The sequence below is a fragment of the Micrasema longulum genome, unplaced genomic scaffold (assembly GCF_059751315.1).
Source record: "Micrasema longulum isolate JH-2025_06_02 unplaced genomic scaffold, ASM5975131v1 h1tg000728l, whole genome shotgun sequence".
Lineage (NCBI taxonomy): Eukaryota > Metazoa > Arthropoda > Insecta > Trichoptera > Brachycentridae > Micrasema > Micrasema longulum.
Window position 1 is genome coordinate 183,749 of NW_028277923.1, and position 22,842 is coordinate 206,590.

Genomic DNA, 22,842 nt, shown 5'->3' on the forward strand with positions numbered 1-22,842 from the left:
TTTTGTAATGGATTATTTATTATTGTCATTGTATCTCTCAGAAAATGAAACAAAAAAAATCAACAATTTATAGTGTTCTGAATTACTTTTTTAAATACATTTATTTATTTAATGCCGGCTAACGCAATAAGGTAACTAATCTCCACTTGCTTTTCTTTTGCAGGATTTTTACCTAAGAGTAGCTTCTGAATACATTTTTAATAAATACAAAATAATTTAATAAATGCAATCCACCCTAATTTTACCGTGCCGTGTGGATTTGGAAGATTCGTGTGAATTGGGCCTACGTATTCAATAAAGACACACTATTTTATCCATCGGAAGCCTGTAGAGACACACACATAGTTAAGATATTTAAATGTATGTAATGACCTCAACTAGAATTACCTTTACACAAGTATAGTCTAAATTTTATGAGGCGTAATCTATCGGTCAAACCGAAAAATTACATTAAACTTTTAAGTAATTTTTTTATCATCACTTCCTGAAAAGTTTCTTTATAATATTAATTTAACTTATTTTTTAATAGCGCTATTTTAAATAAAGGCTTTTTAAAATGGCAAATTCGTATGATTTCCTTAATTTTTATCAGACTACATATTAAGCCTTAATATAAAATAATTACATGAATACAACGTTAAGAAGATTGCAGAAGCCGTAAATATTATGAAGTTAGAAGTTGGGAGAAAGTTGAGCAATAAGTTTAGCATATTAACACCACAAAAAAACGGAGTTAGATTTAGATGGAAGATTGTGGAAGCTGAATTTCTGGTATAAGGAAGATAAGTCCATAAATACTAAATAATAATAGTATATATGCATGTGTACAAACTTAATATACCCACTGAAAATATTAATTATGATTTTTTATTGTGTACACTAAATATGTCAACTAATTACAAAATAAGTATTATAAATGATTTGTTAAACTTATATAAAATATAAAATGGCGTATTGGACGTCCTGGAATTGACTAGTGTTATCAGCATAAAAGTATTTTATTATAGAAATAAAAGACGAGTGATACTTTAATCCACAAATTTGGAATATCCAGTGACCGGTTCCATCGCTTTCGCGACATCTTCGAGACTGGTATCTTTATTAAGGAGTTCAATGTATTTATACAAAACAGAGGTAAGGATAGACAATTCAAAGTTATTTGAAAGTAAATTAAATAAAGTTATTTTTATAATTTTTTTTTCGGGTTAACATATGAGTTGATATAATGCTATTTTAATGAGTTTAAGTATTTTATTTTATTTTTAGTGTCCCATCCTTCGTGAGTGTGATTTGTATAAATACATTGAACTCCTTAATAAAGATACCAGTCTCGAAGATGTCGCGAAAGCGATGAAACCGGTCACTGGATATTCCAAATTTGTGGATTAAAGTATCACTCGTCTTTTATTTATATGATAAGATACTTTTATAATTATGACAGAAGTCCAAAATTGACGCTTTTGAGTTAATTATTCAGAAGTGTTACCAAAACACTTATAACCCTGCCAGTTCGAGGATTACTGTGGCTTTGCATCATTTTAGAATAATTTTATCATAATAATTTCAAAATTCCTCTCAAACATAACCGTAATACACGCTTCGCGTATAATGATGGTTTAGTAGTACCAAAAATATGTCATAAATGTCGCAATAGAACTGGCAATTATTTAGTACCTAGCATTTTTAATCAATTGCCAAAAGAACTTAAATTCATCACACAATGTAACAAGAGCAAAATAAGAGAGTGGCTACGCCATCAAAAGTTTATCTATGAATAAATATTAAACTAGCTGATGTGTGAATATTTTTATTCGATTTTTATTTTATTTTTTCGTATTTGTATTTGAAAAAAAAAATATTTGTATCTATATAACTAATCTTTCCAGCTGTTATTTATATTTGTAAATTTATTGTTTTTATAAATTTAGGTAATATTATATCAGTTAGTATTAATAATATAAATCTCTATCAACAAGCTACCTTAGGTAGCTTGGTGGGATTTTAGTTACTGTAAAAATATTTTTTTTTATGGTTAAAATGTTAAAAGTGTCAAATTCTACATTAATGTAATGTAAATATTTATGCTTGTATTTATCACCCACAATAATTTCCAAAAATATTTCTGTGGCCTTAAAAGCAAAAATGTCACGTAATACTGTATTTTCTTCTTGAACTTCAAGAAACAATTTAACGTAGTTACAGAGAAAGCCGCCAGCCATAGAAAGGGGAAACTGAGATAATAGCACTTTTGTGAAAAGAGTGAAATATAAAATCCACACAACTGTTGGAATATTTTTGACTTAAACAAATGATAAACAATGAATACATTATACGTTTTTTTTTATATGACAAGTAAGAATCTAATCATGTATTTGACCAGTTTCAATGATTTCTAAAGCACCGTAAGATTTTTTTAGTGCTGTGGGTGTTTTCTGCAAATTGAGATATGGCGTTTTTGTGATCGACACCATTTTCAGAAGGTGATTAATACATTTTTTGTATGAAAGTGGTCTGGCTGTTATAAGCAGAACATAGAACTGACCTTACTGCACCCGATAACATCAATAAATTTTTTTAAATTGTGGACTGCTTTCTGCATAACTACGTCGAATTGTGGCGAATTGATTAATACGCCATTTTTATTTTTGAACACATTTAAAAATACAAAAATGGCACATGTGAGTGAATTTTAAGATGTGGCTTTCTTTTTGCGAATCAGTGTTAGTTTACTATCAATTTTCATTAAAAATCTACTGCTCTTCTGTAAAAATAATTATAATATACCTAAATTCAATAGATTTGACTATTGCGATCAGATATAATATCACATTATTTGTTTCATAGCAAAACACTACAAGTTTTTAATGTCAAATTGAAAGACTTTATTTACTGAGAAATTCAATAGCGTGTATTCATAACCAAAATAGGCATTACTTATGTTTACAATGCTTAAATCGCTAACACGGACGCTTTGAACAAAGGTATGGCGTAGTTTTTCAAGTATGAATATTATTTATTGGAGGGAGATAATGATTATTTACTGACCTGTTAAACCAATCGTCCGTGTACCTTGGATAAGGGTAGGGGTCATTACTGCTGAAATCGTATGAAGCTTCTGCATTCTAGAACAATAAATAAACATTCTAAAATGTCACAGTAAAACTTTGATATAATACAAATATGTAGATAATATTCGAATTAATTGCGATGCAGATTTGATCGAGTGATGTTAATTCAATATTTATTTCTTGATTTATTCATATTAACCACCGAAAAAAAGGAAATTGGAAATCTAATCAACTGAGAGCTCAAATTATGAGTGGGTCCAAAAGCCCACCCACCCGCAGCTGTTATAGAATCCTGAGGGACTCTCTGTCAGTTACGCACAGACGAAAGTTAGCCAAAATATTCCTAAGGAATACAAAGTCCATGCAGATTAATGCGAGGAAGGAGGATGCATGGACAGAGGCCAACACGTCGTCCCTATTTTTCAGGATTTTTTATTTATTTATTTGATTTCATGAACCCAACAAAGTCATTCTTATAAACGATAGATACTGAATGCTGAATCAACTGCTCCACAACTGTATGGCTTATGTTAGGTTTTTGTTGTTTTCATTGTGTGTTCTGTAATATAAATTATATAGATGTATATAAATACCTTGTTTTTAAAACTGTCTGAATATTTGTTAATTATGTTTGTTTTTTAAGTGAGTCTTCTTTGTTTATTCTCAAATGTAATAAAAAAAAAACTAAATTGTTAAGTGTCCTCGGCACGGGAAACCCCAGTGAGGTCACATTATTTTTATTATTAATTATAGTTTGTAAGCGAAAAATATGAATAAACAAATAAATTTAAAAAAATACAGAATAACAAATAGGGAAATATCACGTTTTTTTTAAAAAAAAAAATCATTTTTTAAGTCTATTATAGGTCTATTAAATACGGTCCAGTAGAAAACAATTATTTTTTGACTATTATTGGTAGCATAAAAAATATTTTCAAATTTGTAATTTTGAATACAATAAAAAACGGAAATTCCATTGGCCACGCCCTTAATACGTCACGATTCGTGGTTTTTTTGTTCCTGGCCGTTGAAATTAGTTTAGAACATTATTTATTTATTTATTTAAACACCTAGTTTGCTTTTACATGATTTACATATATTAATATATAAAGAACAGAGAACAAAAAAATGAAATAAAGTAATAAGAATAAGAAAAAAAAAATGAAAACTAATTTTACATATAGTACATACATATACATACATATATTCCAGTAGAGTGAACAGAAGTTATTTTTTTCCATCATTTTTTTTATTACGAATCTTGACGTCACAACAACCAAGGCCAAATACGTCGCGTTTTTCTACGAACGTATTTTTATCGAATTTCTTTTTTACGTTTATGCATGCGAAAATTTCTCCACAATGTCCACATTGATTTCGAAAATACAATTAAGTATTCCATTTCATATATTTTTATCTTTATTCGTAAAATGTGATATTCCCTATTACGGGTTTCACATATGAGCAAAAATATAAAAAAACAAAACGTACAGTTTGCTAGGAGTGAAAGGAACTAGGATAGGGAAACGGGGAAGAAAGAGAAAAAGGAAGAAGAAAGATTAAGTAAATATGAACCAAAAAAAGAAAAAAAATTGTCTGCGAATATATACACCTCCCCTGCCCCTAGGATCTAGGATCCCTTCAACGACTAGACTTTTTTCGGTTGTAATAAATTGGCTTGCATAACATTTGTGCGTTTAGTTATTATTTATATTTGCTGTCATCAATTATAAAAACAATTTGGACATTAAGTAGTACGCTATACAACGCAAACATGTAGCAATACTGCGTATGAAACTCGGAAAGCACATTATCCAAAAGACTGAGATTGCTCTAAATCCATGTTACAAAGTCTAACATGACGTTGGCAACGGGAAACACTATTTTGTGCAATGTTTCCTAGAGCTTCTTCAGAGTAATATATATATATATATATATAATATATGTATGTTCGAGTATTTAGTGTAGATTCTATAAAATACATTCCAAAGCTTTCTGCCGTAAAAAATATACAAAGTTGTACAAACATGTTTTTGTTACAAATACGCGTATTTTTTCTGTTTTTTAAAAGATACAATTGTATTAAAACATCTAAACGAAGCTACATCTAAACTTTCTTCAGTGAATATCTTTTGTTTGTAGTGACAGGCGCCGTGGCGCAGTTGGCTAGACGTCCAACTGTGAAACTGGCGTCGCGGGCTCGATTCCCACCAGTTACAAGAAAAAAAAACAAAGATTTTTCCCAATTGGTCTAGTTGTAGTGTTAACATATTACAACAGAGATGAAGAACATTTAAGAAAAGGTAATATAGAAGTCTAGGCATCTACAGGGCTTATGACCTGTCAATGGCTGGTTTAAGTGGCCACTTTACACACTGTGTAACATTCACCATTCTGCCTATATTTGAACACCTATATTCCTTCAATTCTTTCATCTGTTGATGTTTGTGAAGTTAAAGAGCTGAAACCTTTATTTATGCAGGTGAGATTCATTTAATTGAATTATTTCACCTACATACTAGGCAACGCCTGAAAATGTTATTTTTTCAATTTCTATACTTCTTCATGGACCAGGTAATTTATCAACAATATTTTGAGTTGACAGGTCATAAGCCCTGTAGATGCCTAGACTTCTATATTACCTTTTCTTAAATGTTCTTCATCTCTGTTGTAATATGTTAATATAAACAGCCCCCCAGGGAGTTGAATCCAGTCCTTGTCTACAAAAATTTGGACAAACTCAAAATATTGTAGTTGTAGTGTATTTTTCATTAACTCCTTCCATATCCCTTCTATCCCACCTGCTGTTAAGCCTCAAAATAGAGGCTTAGCGGGTTATTCCTTTTATATAAAAAAAACTCTTTAACTTTAACTTCTTTGTGATGCTGTTTATCCAAAAAAATATATAAAAATTTCCTTACTTAAACATGTAAATCGCAAAAAAAAACAATCTAAAAACATAAACGCGAGAAGAACAGCACATGAAAATCAACAGAGTAGGATGAAATATGGAAGTTCAAACATAGGCAGAATGATGAATGTTACACAGGGTGGAAAGTGGCCACATAAACCAGCCAATGACAGGCGCCTAGAGCTATAATATTCCCAATCTCTGTCGTCGTCGTATTGTCGGGATTTAAAAAAATAGTTTGCGTTTCGGTTTCAGTTTTGGCCAGTTCCAGCCAATGAAACGAGTTTCGGCAGCGGTTTTGTTGAAACCTGAGGTCTGGATGTGTCGGACTACGTTCGGCTGTGCTCGGGTGCATCTTATGGCTCGTGGCTCGGCTGCGTGACCTTTCATATTGATATTTTTTCAATTCCTTTGTAGTTCAAGTTAAAGTTCCTATAGCGTACACCGAAGAACTGTTACATATAAGTTATATGTATAACAAAATAACGAACCATTCAATTTATGCCTTTAATTTCATTTTACATTTTGTTTAACACTTATTTTTATGAACTCGTAAGATTTAACAATAAAAAAGTCTAATATTTGGTGTTTTGAAGGGACTTAATTAATTAATTTCGGTTTCAGTTTTGACTTTATATCTCGTTTCAGTCCGTCACTACTAAAGAAACCTTCAAAATGGATATGCTTTTTATTTTAATTTGGTTTATTTTATTAGCAACATTGAATTTGATTTATTTATTTATTATTATTTATTTATTTATTTATTTATTCATTCATTTATTTATTTACTTTTTTATTCATTTATTTATTTATTCATTCAAAATTACACTAGTTTAAATATTAAGGCTTTTTAGGCTATGCCCGTGTCAAGCCATAATAAATAACAATAAAAATATGTATTAAAATTAATTAGATTAAATTATACTGACATGTGATGCGATAGAATAACAATCTAGAAAAAAAGGTAATAAATAGTAAAACTCCAAAGAATACAATGCATAAAAGATAATCAGAAATAATTTTTAAAATATAAATTATACAAATTAAGAATCACACATAATCAAATATACAAACTATTGGTATCATTAAAATCAACAAAATAATAGTAAAAAAAGTAGTATTAAAAAAAAACTAAATTAGAGTATCATTGAAAACAACAGAAAAAGAATGTATATATTAAAACATAATTGAAATGATAATTGAGATATGTTTTCTAGAAACTCACTCAATACTGTAGTAAGAAATATAAGAAATAGGAGCAATAAATCATATGCCAAATAATAGTACGTACTAAATTAAATTATACAAAAATACATAATTATCTAATCAATTGTCATAATATCTAGAAGTTGAATCATTTTCATAATTTTCGTGCGTCTGCCATTATATTTGTATAGTAAGTACTCCTTCCACATTCACGAGATTAAGCACTTTAGAATATTGTTTGTTTAGCGTGTCTCTCTTTGGTCCAGGAAATATTATATTTGAGGAGACGATTTAAACATTCTTCTTTCATAAAACTCTTTTCCTATGGACTGAACCCAAGCTGTTATGTACGTAATTCAGCAGAAGTCTGTGAAGAAGGATCAAACGTATTATCTCAACCCTGAAATGTGAAAACCGTGTCACATAAAATATGTAAATAAGAGAATCCTTCCATGAATATTCACAACCGAAATATATCCACGCTTTACACACGAAAATGCCAAATATACTCGCGTAAAATTTGAAATTTTAGTCCAAATCAAATCGAGATTCGGAATAATATATCCCACTTAAAAACCTTTTTTTGTTTGTTAGAAGCTGTTTTAATACAAAATAAATCAAATGCTGTATTTTACGCCACACGCGAGTTTTATTTTTAGGACGATTTTCAATCAGAGGCTTATCCTGGTATTGACGAATTTCTCAAATAAAGCAAAAGGTAAATTTTTTTAATCATTTTATTTTCAGTTTTAATGCTGCAGAGCAGTGTTTATTTGGTATTATTAAAAAAACATATTACAATTATTTGTAACCCTAAAAGTAAGTCTAAAGACTTTTCGGTGGGACACATTTTCTTTAAGACAGGTTTTTTTACATTATTTTGTTTATATTATACATATTTATTACAAATGATGAAATCAGGCGAGAGTGTAAATCCGAGTCAAGTATAATTGATAAGATTAAGAAAGGGTCTCTGATATGGTTTGGTCGCGCAGAACGAATGGACGACGAAAGAATGGTAAAACAATTATATATTATGGCAAAAATAAGCGGTAACGTGAGATTAGGACGGCCAAGGAAGACGTGGCATGATTAGACCCAAATCTTAAGTCTGGTCATGTCAAAAGCAGACAGAACCGAAGGGCATGTATGACAAGATGTATGAATGTGGAAGAAGCTAGAAATGTATGCCAGGATAGACGTGTGTGGCGGTTCATTCTCTCTGCCTACCCCTAGGGGGAAATGGCGTGATGGTAGTAGTAGTATTTATTATTGTTTAACATACATTACAGAGTTTTTAAAAGATATTTCATCATAAATTATAATGAAAATAAAACTTTGTTATTAGTGTTACACAATTTTTATTGTTTTACAAGAACACTACGACAGTTTTGGAAGAGCACTCCTCCCATCGACGTGTGATATAAAACTCTTGTTCTTTTAAAATAATAAAAATTATGTAAAACTAATAACAAAGTTTTATATTCATAATCATTTACAATACTAGTTTTATTTTCATAATAATTTTCAATACTAGTTTTATTGTCATAATAATTTACAATACTAGTTTTATTTTCATAATAATTTAAGAAAAAAAATTGTGTAACACTAATAACAAAGTTTTATTTTCATAATAATTTATAATGAAGTGTTACGAAGTGAATGTCGATTCAATGAACAATATGATATTTCATCAGTCCTTTTTTTAATTAAAGATCTTTTTATTTATTTATTTACACTTTAAATACACATACGATTTATATTCACATATTGCCTTAAGGAAATTTCTTCTTAGCTACCCAAACCATTCCGTTTGAGAAAATTACAAGTACATGGACATATTTTAACAGAATCTTATAATTTTATGCAACAATTTAAAACAAAAATTAACTTCAAAAAACTCATTTATAATTTTATACAAAAGTTAAAAACAACAAATCTTTCATCAGATGGTTTGAGGGAGATCATTGAACAACCTTGGAATAACGCAATTTAATGTTCGTTCTCCGAAGTAATTTGTAATTCTTGGAACGACCCCTTAGGTACCCTTAGTTTTTAATCTAGAGTTGTTAGTGTGTGAAACATTTTTTTTTATTCTGGACCAACAAAGTGACCTACGTTCAAGTTGTAGTCACAAAGTTGTTTTACCGGCAGGACATTCAGAATTTAAAAAAATAAATATATATATATACACCTACGCCCACGTGTTTCACCTCACGGATTATGCTATCTGGTGCAATTCCCTTTAATAGACTCACTTGAAAATCATAAATTTTACCCAGATGAGATTGGAAGGTGAGACCCCAGACACGCACTCCGTAAGATATAATCGATTCAATGAGCGCGACATATATGAATATTAACGTTTTAAAATTTTACATTAAATTTTAATTAGTATGAATGTATTATTGTTTTATGCTTTTTCTTTATATATCCTTTTTTTAATTTTTTCTCATGTACTCGTATTTAAAATTATATAAAGTTTTATAATAAACAATAAACAACTTCAACGTCAGTCACTCTCCAAGCACAAGAGTTAGTCTCTTTTTTGGAGAGTTACAGTGATAACATTTACTAGATGTGTAAAAGTAGATATGTATAGAATTTTTAAAAAGCACGTACCTTTAATGAAATTTATTAATGAATTAAAAAAAAAAAAGGTTTAAATTACTTTAAGCCAGTACCTTAATCTGTCGCAGATTCCATCAATATAAACACCTCAACTAAAATTAGAATCAATAATTGATCCCATATTTGAATGATTATTTACAACATCTATAATAGGAAATTCCATTTATCTGATTCCATATTTGAATTTGAATAAAGGCAAGAATTGATGAGTTTGTATTTCAAATTCACATTTCGTAATATTTGGTTAGGATACGTAAACAATTTATTTTTTTGAATTTATTACTAAACCATATTCGTGCGCCCATTTAATGAGATTTGAAAACTCTTCTTGAAACATTTTTGAGAAGTTTTTACATTTGAATGGCTTATCACAAAGGCAGTACCGTCTGTGAGTTGGAACCATTTCGAAAATTCAATATTATTTTCCATTGAATTACAATATATTAAGTAATAAATGGTCCGAAGACTGATCCTTCAGCTGTTCCCATAGACACAACCCAGTCAATAAAAATTGGCCACTTTAAACTACATCACAAGTTCTTCTAAATCAATTAATGATAAAGTGCTGTGATAGATTTCTGGTTTCCGTGAAGCCAACCCACCAATCAGGACAACTCACCGAAGATAATTAGTGACATCTTATGAACTAACATTAACTTTGAATAATAAAAATATTTCAAGGTTTGCATTTCTTTTATTTCTTCAGATAACAAGTACAGTTTAAAATCCTTGTATGTACACTAGGTTGGGTCGATATTTTTTTTTCCGAATTTTGAAATAAAAGGGTTCTAAAAAGTTGCCTTTTGGATTACTCAGAATGCAAAAAATATCAATAAAACTATTCGATACTACTCTTGGCCCTCAACCAGAGCTTGAAGTTTTCGAAAAAGTCGATTTTTTGGAGTAACCGGCTGTCATTTTGTATTTAAGTAAGAAAATCAGTCTAATTAAATGTTTTAATGTGCATTTAATCTTATTAAATAAGCATCTAAGGGCGTGAGTTGCACTTTGTTTTGTAATAAATGGGTAGCATTGTTTTAATAGGCTATTGTTTTCGTCAATATTATCCAGGCGTTCGACGGAATTAGTTCCGCGGAGTGTAAACTTTTTCCATTTCGGTAGTTTTAAAGCGCGTTCGAATTTGTAATGTGATTAAGTTGTTTCTTTACTAACACAAAATAATTTTATCAATATAGATAATTATCAGACAGTGATAAAATTCAAACCTCGGTTGAGGGCCAAAAGTAGTATGGAATATTTTTTTAAATAATTTTTACGTTCAATGTGATCCATAATGCAACTTTTTAGACCCCTTTCATTTTGATGTCTAAAAAAATAAAAAACTTCATACATCATCGGCCCACTTTAATGTACACCCCCGGCAACATAAATAGCCGAATGACTAATTAAATACAAAAAATCCCGTTAGGTGTTCAAATAAATTGAACCTCGGTTTGCGTCATGGGTTACCACTCCTAGAAACAATCAATAACTACTTACGAACCTGGAAAGCCCCAAATGTCTTCAGTTATACACCTAATTTGGCAGTGATTAGTCGTTTTCTTGGATTGTCTTTATTTCATTCAAGCAAAATATCTACGAGACTTACACTTTCGTTAGAAAAAAAAAACCAGTTGTTGTTGCGTTATCTAAAAAATACTTTTCAGCGCAAATACAGTGCAATGAATCAACTGTGAGGAGATTTCTGAAAAAAAATCAAAGAAAGTGGGCCACTAAATCGAAAAGTGGGCACAGGATTAAAACGCTGCACTTCAAAACGTGATGATCGTGTTCTAAAAAAAATATCATTAAGAAATCGGTTAGCATCGGCTCCAGAACTAAAAGCACGACTACAGGAATCTACCGGTGTCAGTGTTAGTCTACGCACAGTCACACATAGACTACTAGAATTTGGATTACTGGCCTGAAAATATGCAAAAAAACCGCTTGGAATGGGCGAAAGAAAAAAAAATTGAACAGAGAATGATTGGAAAAGTTGTATTTTCTGATCAATCAAAATTTAATTTGATTGGTCCAGGCGGTTTGCAGACAGTTCACCGCCGAGCTGGAGAATGATATAGTGACAAATGTCTTGCATCCACAGTTAAACATTCGCTTTATATCATGGTGTGGGAATTCTTTACGAAATGGGGTGTTGGTAATTTTATAATGATAAAAGGGTAAGTGAATGCTAAAAAATATGATTAAATAATTTCAAAGGGTGTTGTGCCAACAATTGAGAACATAAATGAAGAAATTGATGACCCTGTATTTCAGGATGATTCTGCGCCTTGTCATCGGGCTCGTTCTGTGAGTGTGCAATTTTTTAAAATGCTTATTCATCAATCGTTTCGTCATCAAACCATCGTTTACCTTATTGCATTTAACATTTTTGAGACTAATTTTGGTGTTTTTTTTCATCAGGTATGGCAGCTCAAAGAATCATTGGGAATTAATTCCCTTTCATGGCCAAGAAATAGCCCAGATTTGAACATAATAGAAAATCTACAGGCCGTAACGGGAAATAAAATTAGAAAAAAATATCCGAAAACGATGCATAAGTTAAAAAATGTAATAGAACAAGTATGGTATGAAGAAATTTTCGCAGAATTTTTGAGTAAGCCGTACAAATCCACGCCAAGACGAATAAATAGTGTGATAAAGGCCAAAGGCGGGCATACAAAATATTAATGTTGTTCTAATCAAACAATAAATATTTTTAAAGATGCTTCAGGGTGTTTTATTAACTAAATAAATGTTTTTAAAATTCAATATTTCAGTTGAAAGTATAACAATTAAAGAAGTTTTTTTATTAATTTTTAAGTGTTTTTTGTCTCAAATAGAAAAATTCTCGAAACTTTTTTTCAATGTCAAAATTAGTGTTTCATTGTTGTTAAGTATACGTATAAGCATAAAATTGGAAAATGGGTTAGAATGGAACGGTTTTTTTTTATCTAAGTTCTATTTTTTACGGGTTCAGCTATTTATGTTGAGAGGGTGTACAATGCGTTTTGAGACTATTTTTTTCTCTACTGGTATTATACATATTTATTTATTTTATTTCTAGTTTCATATGAATGGCATTTTTGGCTAAATTTTAAAATATCATTCATTTGATTTCAATATTATATTTATGAAATTTGCAACATTATATTCAATTAAGCTACAGACTTAGATACATTTATAAGTTATAAAATATATACTTACATAATTAAACTTCAGATCAGGATGCATATAGTCGACCCCTGAAACAAGACAAATAATATATTTAATAAAAAATATAGCCAAATATACAAAGTCAGAAAATCTTGTGACGGAAGGTTTAATTACCAACTTAGTATATGAACTAAATTAAGTCAAGCGTACACATTTAGAATTATTAACCCTTTATAACTCAACTTCTTTAAAATTAAAAATACCGGATGTTTCAATAGTTTTCTACAAATAACAAAACAAGTATTTTTCCATCATCGTAATTTTTTTTACAAAATTTTATTGTATTATGTATTTTGTTAAAAATTTTGGACTTTGAAATTTGTGTCAATTTGTGTTACAATGCTTTAAAGTATCTTCATCTTCAGTGTTGCGGGGAATTGGATGTAAAAAATTGTTTTCGTTCAAGCGGTAAAAATTTATCATTATCATTCCCTTTCTGCACCCAAAGGTGCATAGGGCACTGCATTAGAACACTAATCGCAGCATATCTTGATCATTTTTTGTAACATGAAGGTAAGCTGATCAGTCTTCAGGTACCAGTCCATGTACTATGAAATATTTTGGTGTAAAAAACATACATTGAAAAAATATTTCAAATTTTTGTTTTTTTTTTAATTAAAAATTTTATTTGTAAACCTTTACGGATTACATACATTTAACAAAATATTTTTGCTGTTTTTAATTCATATTCTACTGTAAATTATTATATTTTTTACATCTTTTGTAAAGGTTTTCTGAGTCTTTTGTTTAGTTCAGTCTGATAGTTTGTTATCTAATTTCGGCCCCTGGTTTATTAGTCTCGATTGTCTTTATCTCGTTTTAGAACGTTGTATGTGATATTATTCTGATATTCTCTAATTGTGTCGACGTTCACTACATTTTTTTTCAGTTTTAGTTCTTCTTCTACAATTACATCAGTGGCTAATTTATGAATAAATTTTAAGGATTCTAGTTAAAAGAGTTCAGATACATTTAATTGAATAGTTTATTTAAAGAACTTTTTATCATGTAGGGAATCAAACCCCAGACCTATTGCGCAAGCGCGCTGACCATTACACCACAAGGCCGACAAATTACAGCGGTAAAAATTACAGCATTTAATTGTACGGTGAAGTTTCTCAAAAATTTATAAAAAACATAATGAAAATAGTTTTAATAAAAATGGACTACTTTGAACGATGTCATAAGTTCTTATAAACACGTGTTATGATAGATTTTCGATTTCCGAGAAGTCACTTTTTTCAACGTTTAGTATATTTTGACCGCTACGGTGCTCTCATTTATTTTTTTAATTTTTAATTTTATTTTACAAATTTATTGCATAAATAAGTAAACATATTTAATACGAGGGAATCTATATAAAACTAGTCGATTAGAAAATGAATATGGAGCGTCCTCTGGTTAGGATAATCTCCATTTAACATGGCTCAGCCGGTTTTTTATGATTTTTATGTTTTAAAGTGTAAGTAGTTCTTTACTTACATCAAAATAACAAAAACTACTTAATTATAAATAAATAGCCAATCAAATGTATGAATTTATCAATCCTTATTATTAGTATTATGTACATGTTACTTCTTGTAAATTTAAATATTACGACAACTCGCCGACGAGAACTGGTGACATAGTCACGAGCGGAGTAATTAAAAAATTACAAAACTTAAAATAATCATAACGATGATAGTACGATACGTAAAAGTAAAAATCAATAATTTTTGCTTTAGTTTGATAGTCTATTATGAACAAATAAAAATATATATAAAAACTACTGAATTTCATCACTGTCAAAGAAATGTGAAATAATGTTAAAAATTGTTTTGCTTATTTTAACAAAGCCTAAATGTGTACTAAATAGCACGTATCCATATTTTTTTTCGAATTTTTTTAGTATTTCAAATACGTGTTCTTGTCAGTTTTACGGTGATTGAATCTCAAATGAACGTAGTAATACAGAAAGCAGCCAGCCATAGAAAAGTGAAACTGAAATAATAGCCATTTTGTGAAAATAGTGAAATATAAAATCTACACAATAGTTGGAATGTTTTTGACTTTAACAAACGATAAACAATGAATACATAAGTTTTTTTTTATATATTATAATCAAAAATCTTATTATGTATTGGACCAGATTAAAAAAAAAATTAAGGTACCATTAGATTTTTATGGGTGTGTTTTCTGCAAATTGAGAAATGCCGTTTTGATACAGTTTTTTGTATGAAAGCGATCTGGCTGTTTTTGGCAAAACATAGAATCGACCTTACTGCGCTCGATAACATCAATATCTCATTTTTCCAAAATTGTGGACTGGCTGCTTTCTGCATAACTACGTTCAAATGAACTTTCTAGTAACCAACATCATCTGTTTATGAGAAAATATACTTTAATTGCATTGAATGGTTTGTACCTGAAGCGTAACATTGGTTGAAAACGAACTTTGCTGTTTATTTTAGATTTTGTAAGCACTGAAATAGTTTGTGACAACTGTCACATGATGCAATAAAGGGTTAACTTACAAATTAGTTAAAACTAGGGTCCGTCTGACCCTTCTGCTTGAAGTTAATAATATTAAGTCCTCCCGACAAAATACCGGCAGCCTAATAACGTAATAACTTTACTACGCAACATTTTTGTTCTCTAATTAAAAAATAAGATAACGAACTAAGAGGCAATACACGTCGATACAAAACATAATAATATATTATAATTACAGTTGAAAAATTTAAATGAGATTAATATATCGAGCCATAATCGGCAGAGCAACGTAAGCAACAAATAGTGATTTGTGCAGTGGAAGGTTTTTTAAATTTTTGTTCCATGTATATTTTTAATTAATTCGGTAAATGGGATTTATTGGGTTGGTTACTGCCAATACTGAAATGACAGCCAAATTGTTTAAATACCTTCCGCTTTTATGATAGTGGCATTCATTCTCGGGGGAACACTGGTTAAACCCGAGGATGTTAAAGAGCTCCCCCCTGCCTAGTAGCCCGATATTTACGGATCTGGGATTGGAGGGGGAGATTTAGCAAAATGTAAATTCTCTCCTTCCACACAGTAGCTGGCTCTTTATAGATCTGGGCTTGGGGGGCGAGAACTGTTCACGGGGACCCGTCACAATAGATCTTCATAGGTTGCAGTGACGTCAGGAGCTTGCATAGCACTGACCCCCACCACTTAGAAAAAGAATAAGAATAGTCCGCACTTCACAAAACAATATAAAAAGGGAGTCATATTGCCAGTATATGTAGGACGTGTAGTATCATTTGGAATAAGAAAGATCAAAATGATACAACAAGGATTTTTAATAACGCCCATAAATATTTTAAGGGTAGATAATAACATCCACATTTTTATTTTTATTCGTAACATGATATTAAAATGCAAATTGAAATATTGATTCAAGATATAAAAGTCAAACTGTTATATTCAGTAAAAAGATCCGTGGAAAACTTTAGAAGCAAACTGGGAAAAATATTAATGAAATGTATATTTTCATTTAAAGTTTTGTATAAGGCTTACACAGTACGCTAGGGTTGTACAAATGCCTCTATTCAAAGCCTTTTGCCAACTTCGAAATAAAAGCAAGCTCGGATAGAGCGAAGAACGCACTACCCCGAATACATAATACGTATGTCTAACAATCGGTTCGTTTTGTTACGAGTTCTTTTAATATTTATATATTATGTATCTCAATACTTTATACGCCCGACGTATTCCATAGAAAAGTTTCGCGTTTTGTAACATTGAAATTGAGAATCGTGAATAGACCGGTATTATCTTTTTTTATGATCTTAGGCAAACTTTTGTCAGATGTCTAGATTTCACAAAAGTTTAAAGTTTTGAATTGTTTGATTTGTATTAAAATTTTCGTACAAAAGTTAAGTGTAAACTAAAGCGAATAAAAGAAAGTCAACTTTAACTCACATAAATCTTACAGTACGCTTAAACTGATTTTAACGACATTAAATTAATAACATCATTATCATCATTCCATGTCTTCTCCCCTGTTGGAGCAATGGTGTCCACAAAGAGCCCGCGTGCATCTCTGTCGACTGCCAGCTCCTGTGCGTCCTCCCAAGTCCGGTTCGCGTCCCGTAGTTCTTATATAAGCAACTGACGAACAGTCAGCAGTGGACGTCCGGGACGTCGAGAACCTGATGCTTTGCAAAGTAGGCAAGCGTGGTTAAGGCTCTCAGTGCCTCGATTATGAACGCTATCTTCATCTGTATATATCGAGACGGTATACTTAACTTCTATACTATCTGTATCTTACCTCGGTACGTTCTACCTACTTGTCATATTGACATCATATGATCGAAATAAGCCAATGAATCACCGCTAAAAATGAGTCTGAGTTCCTTACGCCATTAACATTGAAAATAGTTCTCATTTATATTATTTAAAAAAAGCTTCTTTGATAGAAAGTGCCCACATCAAAGCGATTATAAACTCCAATAAATCCCAATTCAAGCAAAAAATGCTCGCTTGAAAATGATTTTTATATGACTTTTAACCATTGCCAAAACGATATGCTCAACGATCTTTTGCATTTATCTACTGAGGTAGTGCGTAGCGATTACAAAGCCGGCTCTCGATACGTTCTCTCAGAAAGATAGTAAAACAGATGGAAAAAATATAACAACAATGTTTTTTATTTATTTACAATTTTAAAAAACCCGTTAGGGTTACATTAGAAATTTTGTATTGTCTAGTCATTTTATGTCTCGTCTAGTCTAGTTAGTTCAGTCATCATGTGCTTTTTCAGATTGATTTTAAATTTGTCTCCAGTAAAAGTTTTCAAGCAGTAAGGTAAGTCGTTGTAGTGTTTAAGTCCATTTTGTAGTATTTTTGACTGTCCTGTGTTTGTCTTTGCTTTTTCAATATGATAGTGTTGATATTGTCTGGTGTTATATTTGTGTGTGTCAGCATTTTTGGCTAATATTATGTCGTCGTCTTGTATGTTTCCCAGTGTTATTTTGTGCACAATTTTTAAGGTCTCAATTTTAGTCAAGTAGTTTATGTCAAACTGGTGTGTTTTTTTGTACAGTGGTAACTTTTCTAACTACACGACAGAATCTAACAAGATTGTCTTTGCATCTAGCCGCTGTTTCTCATAATCTGACAGTTATGTCGGAATACAATTCGACTTCGAAATTGACTTTTTTCTCTCTCATATTTTTAAAAGGCTTATAAAAAAAAGTGCCAACCTCAAAACGATAAAAAAAATGAAATAAATCATAATTAAAGAAAAAATTGCTCGGCAAAACAAAATTTTGACACTTTAAATGCGTAGATAAACGTATTGAGGGGTTCTAGACCCGTCGGTATAGACCGATGTACTTACATCAGAACTTGATGGTGGTGGGTATCGATAGTATATCTTTGTAGTCGGTCGGGAGAATTTTATCTTCAACTATGACGTAATATTGAAGCTTTGTCATTTTATAGCGAAGATATGTGTACCGTGACGTACGCTACCCCTTTTTTCATATCGATGTAGCTACTCAAAACTTGAAGGGGTGGGATCAGTAGTATATCTTTGTAATCGCTAGAGCGAATTTATCGTCAACTATACCGTCAAGGTGAATGAGGTATGACGTCTTTATCCTCCCATCATAATCGAGGCCCAGGAGGCATTCGCAGTATATGGCTTAGCCAACATAACCCTGTACTGTATGCTCGATGAATCTATGGGCACTTGCAACACTAGACACTAGACACATCAAACTCCACGTGACAAGTTTGCCAACACAGAGGCGCACACGCGCTAACGACCGGAAACCTCAAACAGACACTCTCCGACCGCCATTGATTCCGGTTGCCTTCAAAACCAACTATTTTCTCACTATTAATATTCAACGTCAAATTGTTCCAATTTCCACAGCTAGGCTCAAACAGTATGAGTTCGATGTTCGTTCATTGTATTTAATTTAATTATATGTCGATTAAGTTGTAAATAAAACTCCAGATAAAATATGTAAGTTGAAATATTTTATTTTTTACACGCTACCTTGCAACAAAATACTTAAATAAATTTCTAAATAATAATTCTATTTACAATTATCGTAACCACACAAAACAGATTCCACTACATATCAATTAAAAAAATACAAGTTTTAATTTAATTTAACAAGCTTAAGTTTTAATTTGAATTGAGTTGTGGTCCCGTGGCTAGTGTCTAGGACTCACGGCTCAAAGGTTAATGGTTCGAATCCCACTCTACCCCAACTTAATTCCCATTGATTAAATTAACTTAACAATAGAATCACCATGTAAAGCGTCTTGAGGTATTTTATTACGAAAATGGCGCTATATAAGTTATCCATAATTATTATTATTTATTATTATCTAATAGTGAGTTATTTACAACTCGTTGAAAATGATCCTCAAAATTAAATATTTGGGTAAATGATAAGAACGCAAATATTTATTTAAAAAAAAATAAATAATAATAGTAGTAAAAGACCTGTGTTTTCTATCGAAAAGACTTGCGTTTATTTTGAAACAACCTTTAATACGAATTCCTTAGTCATTCTCATTTATAATTTCCATAGGGCATAGGGCACGTTGATACTTAAATTGCAGTGTATCTAGATAAAAAAAATACAAGGAAAGTAAAGTAATCAGTCTTACGCTTCAGGTGCAAGTTTTGAAACAATGAAATGATACATTGTAAAACCACTTTTGACACACAGGGCGCAGCAAATGTAATTTCATTTCAGTGAACCTGAATTAATTTTATTACATGGACGGTAAGGTAATCAGTCTTACGTTTCGGGTGCGAGTCCAGAAACAATGAAATACTGCAATTAATTCGCCGTTAAAACTGATATTTCACGTCCACTGATGGGAATCAAATCCATAACCTCAAGACTTAATCTCCATTATATTTCCTTTTTGAGGATTTTTACCAGAGAGTCGCTATCGAGTTGTAGACACAGAAAAAACATATATATTATATTTAAGATATATTTAATTTAAATGAGGTGTACCTGTGTCAGAAATAAATTATAAATCCCTGATGACTGAGTTAAATTTACTATTACTGCCAAGCAGGAGGACAATAAATGACCCCTTGTTTATTTATAAATTATTGAATAATAAAATAGATTGCCCCGAACTGTTAACTTTAATAAACTTTCGTATTCCACATAGACCAACAAGACTTATTTTTTTGTTTTACAGTCATCATCATGGTACTAATTATTCATTGAATTCATAGACTATTCGCATGCAGCGACTTGCAAATCAATACAGTGGTGATTTAGATTTATTTTATACCACGCCGCTGATAATCAAGTCCTGTGTTTTGAAAAAGAATTAACAATTAAAAATTCAAATAATGATAAGTTCTCCACTTTTTTTTTAACTCTTTACTCTTGTGTGTATAATATTAAAAAAAAATATTACTGTTTAGTATTAATATTAAAATAAACCATGAAGTAAACTTTTTAAGTTTCCTTTTAAAGCACTTTCTTTTTCTTTTTTTTTCTCTTTTTTTTCTACTCTTCCTTTTTTTTAAAACTGCTGTTTTCTGTCATTTACCTTTCTTTTATATAGGTAAATATATTTTTTTTATATATAAATACAGTTTACCATTGTATACATTTCTCGAAGTTTTTGTTCTTTTTTTAGTATTATGCTATTTTTGTTATATTTTTTTCACTGATTTTATTGTAATTATGTAAAAGGTTCATGACACTGTAAAATAAATAAATTTGTTTTATTGTATCTTGTAGCCATAGAATTAAGAATAGTCCAGAAACCACATACGCACATCAAACAGAAGGCGACGCAATTACTCGTAAATGAGTAGGTTTACGTTTTACCCCATTAGTTTCTTTGTAGACGTAGCTCAGTACGCAACTCCTGATTTAAATTCAACTATGCCGTGTTGTATCCTTTTAAATTGTAGAAATACTGCTAGGATCTTAAAGAAACATGATGGCATATGGCATCACATTTCATGAGTAATTAACAAACGAATGTTTAAGTAGCAAATGAATTACTTAAAAATAAAATTATTATTCCATCTGTCAGATTGTCAAAGAAACAAAATGGAAATTTCGTTAGGGTTGCCAGGGTAGATTTTTTTTTACCCTACTTTGCTCATTTCATAAAAGAACTAATGAAAATTAGACCTCGAATTAAACAACGCAGTAGGGGACATTTGAACGACATTATCTTTAAAACATCAAATATTATTTAGCATGATATAAAAATATCCGTTTTGTGTCAAATAAAATTTGTTTTATATTTTAAGTTCAAAGTTCATAAATTCAATTACTCTTTTTAAATGACCCTTTATTTATCTATTCTGTTGTGTCAATCAATGTTTCCACGAGCACAAAAAAAAATTAGAGAAAGTAACAGATTGCTTTTTTTTTACCTTACATTTGTGTTATGATTAATTTTTTCCCATCAAGCAACATTACCCGGCGACTTAACGTATGCGCGCGGCGAAAGTGTGTCTAAGTGGGGGAATTATTGGACACAGTCCGATGTATTCAAATATGATTCTACGCTCCTTCTGGACTATTCTTAATTCTATGCCTGTAGCATTTCTCTGGGGTTTTGTTCAGAGAACAAGTTAAGACAGTTCTCAACCCCGGCCGGGATAATGTGATCACTGATCAGTGAGCAATGTTCTAACTTCACGTTTCCTTAGTTCCGTGACATTACGTGTTCAGTAATACGACAGAACTTCACAAATGTTCAACTCTAACTAAAATTTGTATGCGAGAGGTAAACCACAGTACATACAAAACCCGATTTTTCAGGAGAGTCAACTAATTTTTACTTAACTAGTATGTAGGTACGTAGTTTTTTCTTCCTTTTTTTATTACTGTATGTTTACTGACTCCTGGATGGGGTGTGGAGTTGCAATAAACAAAAATATATTTGAATTTGGTAATGTATCCAAAATAAAACAAGTTTATTGGATTATAATTCTGCTTTATTTTTATAAAATAAACAAAGGGTATATAAATCTAAGTTATGTTATTAAACCTGTATAAAACACCAATGTAGAGTTTCAACAATATTTAAAAAAAAATAGAACTGGCTATATTGAAAAGGCCAACGTTACTAAATACTTGGGACTATCTATTGACTTTTTTTTTATAATAAAGGAGTTGCATATTTTTCCCTTGCTTATTATGTACAAGGCTTATAGTAACTGAAAAAGGTATATTCTTTCTAATTTTTTGACCATAGTGTGAGGATCTGGTGTTGGAAACTCATACAGGAAAAGCCGGACTATTGACATGCATAAGCAGACCTTCCATTACACTTTGAAAGCGTTCTGCATTTTGTGTCCTATTTTGATTTATTTTAACTATCACCTTTACTATTTTTACCATATATAATATTACCTCATGCGATAAGTCCTTATGTCTTTTTACGATATCTTCTAGGTCCTCATCCAGACTTCTGCATCGCGCCTCCAGCTGTATTTGCTCTAAGTTGAAAATGGGACAATGCATCAACAAATGAGGGACATCTTGAGGTGTTTCATCATCACATGGACAGCTATTAATTTTTGAGAGCTTGAAACGGTGAAGATAGCTTATAAACATCCGTGGCCTGTAAGGATTTGAGTCAGTTTGTAGCCAACTTGCTGCGCTTTCTTGAAATCAAAAGCATGAAAGATTGTTGGAAAAAATATTTAAGTTATCTGTCAGTAGTTTTACGTAAATACCGGTCATTCCAGAGCTTAAGAGTTCTGCCTCTTATTTTCTTTTTGGCAAAACTTAAAGAAAATACGTCAAAATCAGTGGCTGTTTTCATGAGAGTAGATTCTCGAGCCTC

General features: G+C 30.8%; 1 protein-coding gene across 1 annotated transcript in view; it reads right to left on the reverse strand.

Moving 5' to 3' along the window:
• amon (prohormone processing protease amontillado) overlaps positions 1–22,842 on the reverse strand; it is a 103,866-nt gene that overhangs the window by 45,524 nt on the left and 35,500 nt on the right. Inside the window, exons 3-4 of the mRNA XM_088230066.1 lie at positions 13,024–13,061; positions 3,046–3,122 (exon numbers count right to left, since the gene is read on the reverse strand). Of these exons, the coding sequence (XP_088086192.1) occupies positions 3,046–3,122; positions 13,024–13,061 (115 nt within the window). The remainder of the gene's footprint in view (positions 1–3,045; positions 3,123–13,023; positions 13,062–22,842) is intronic.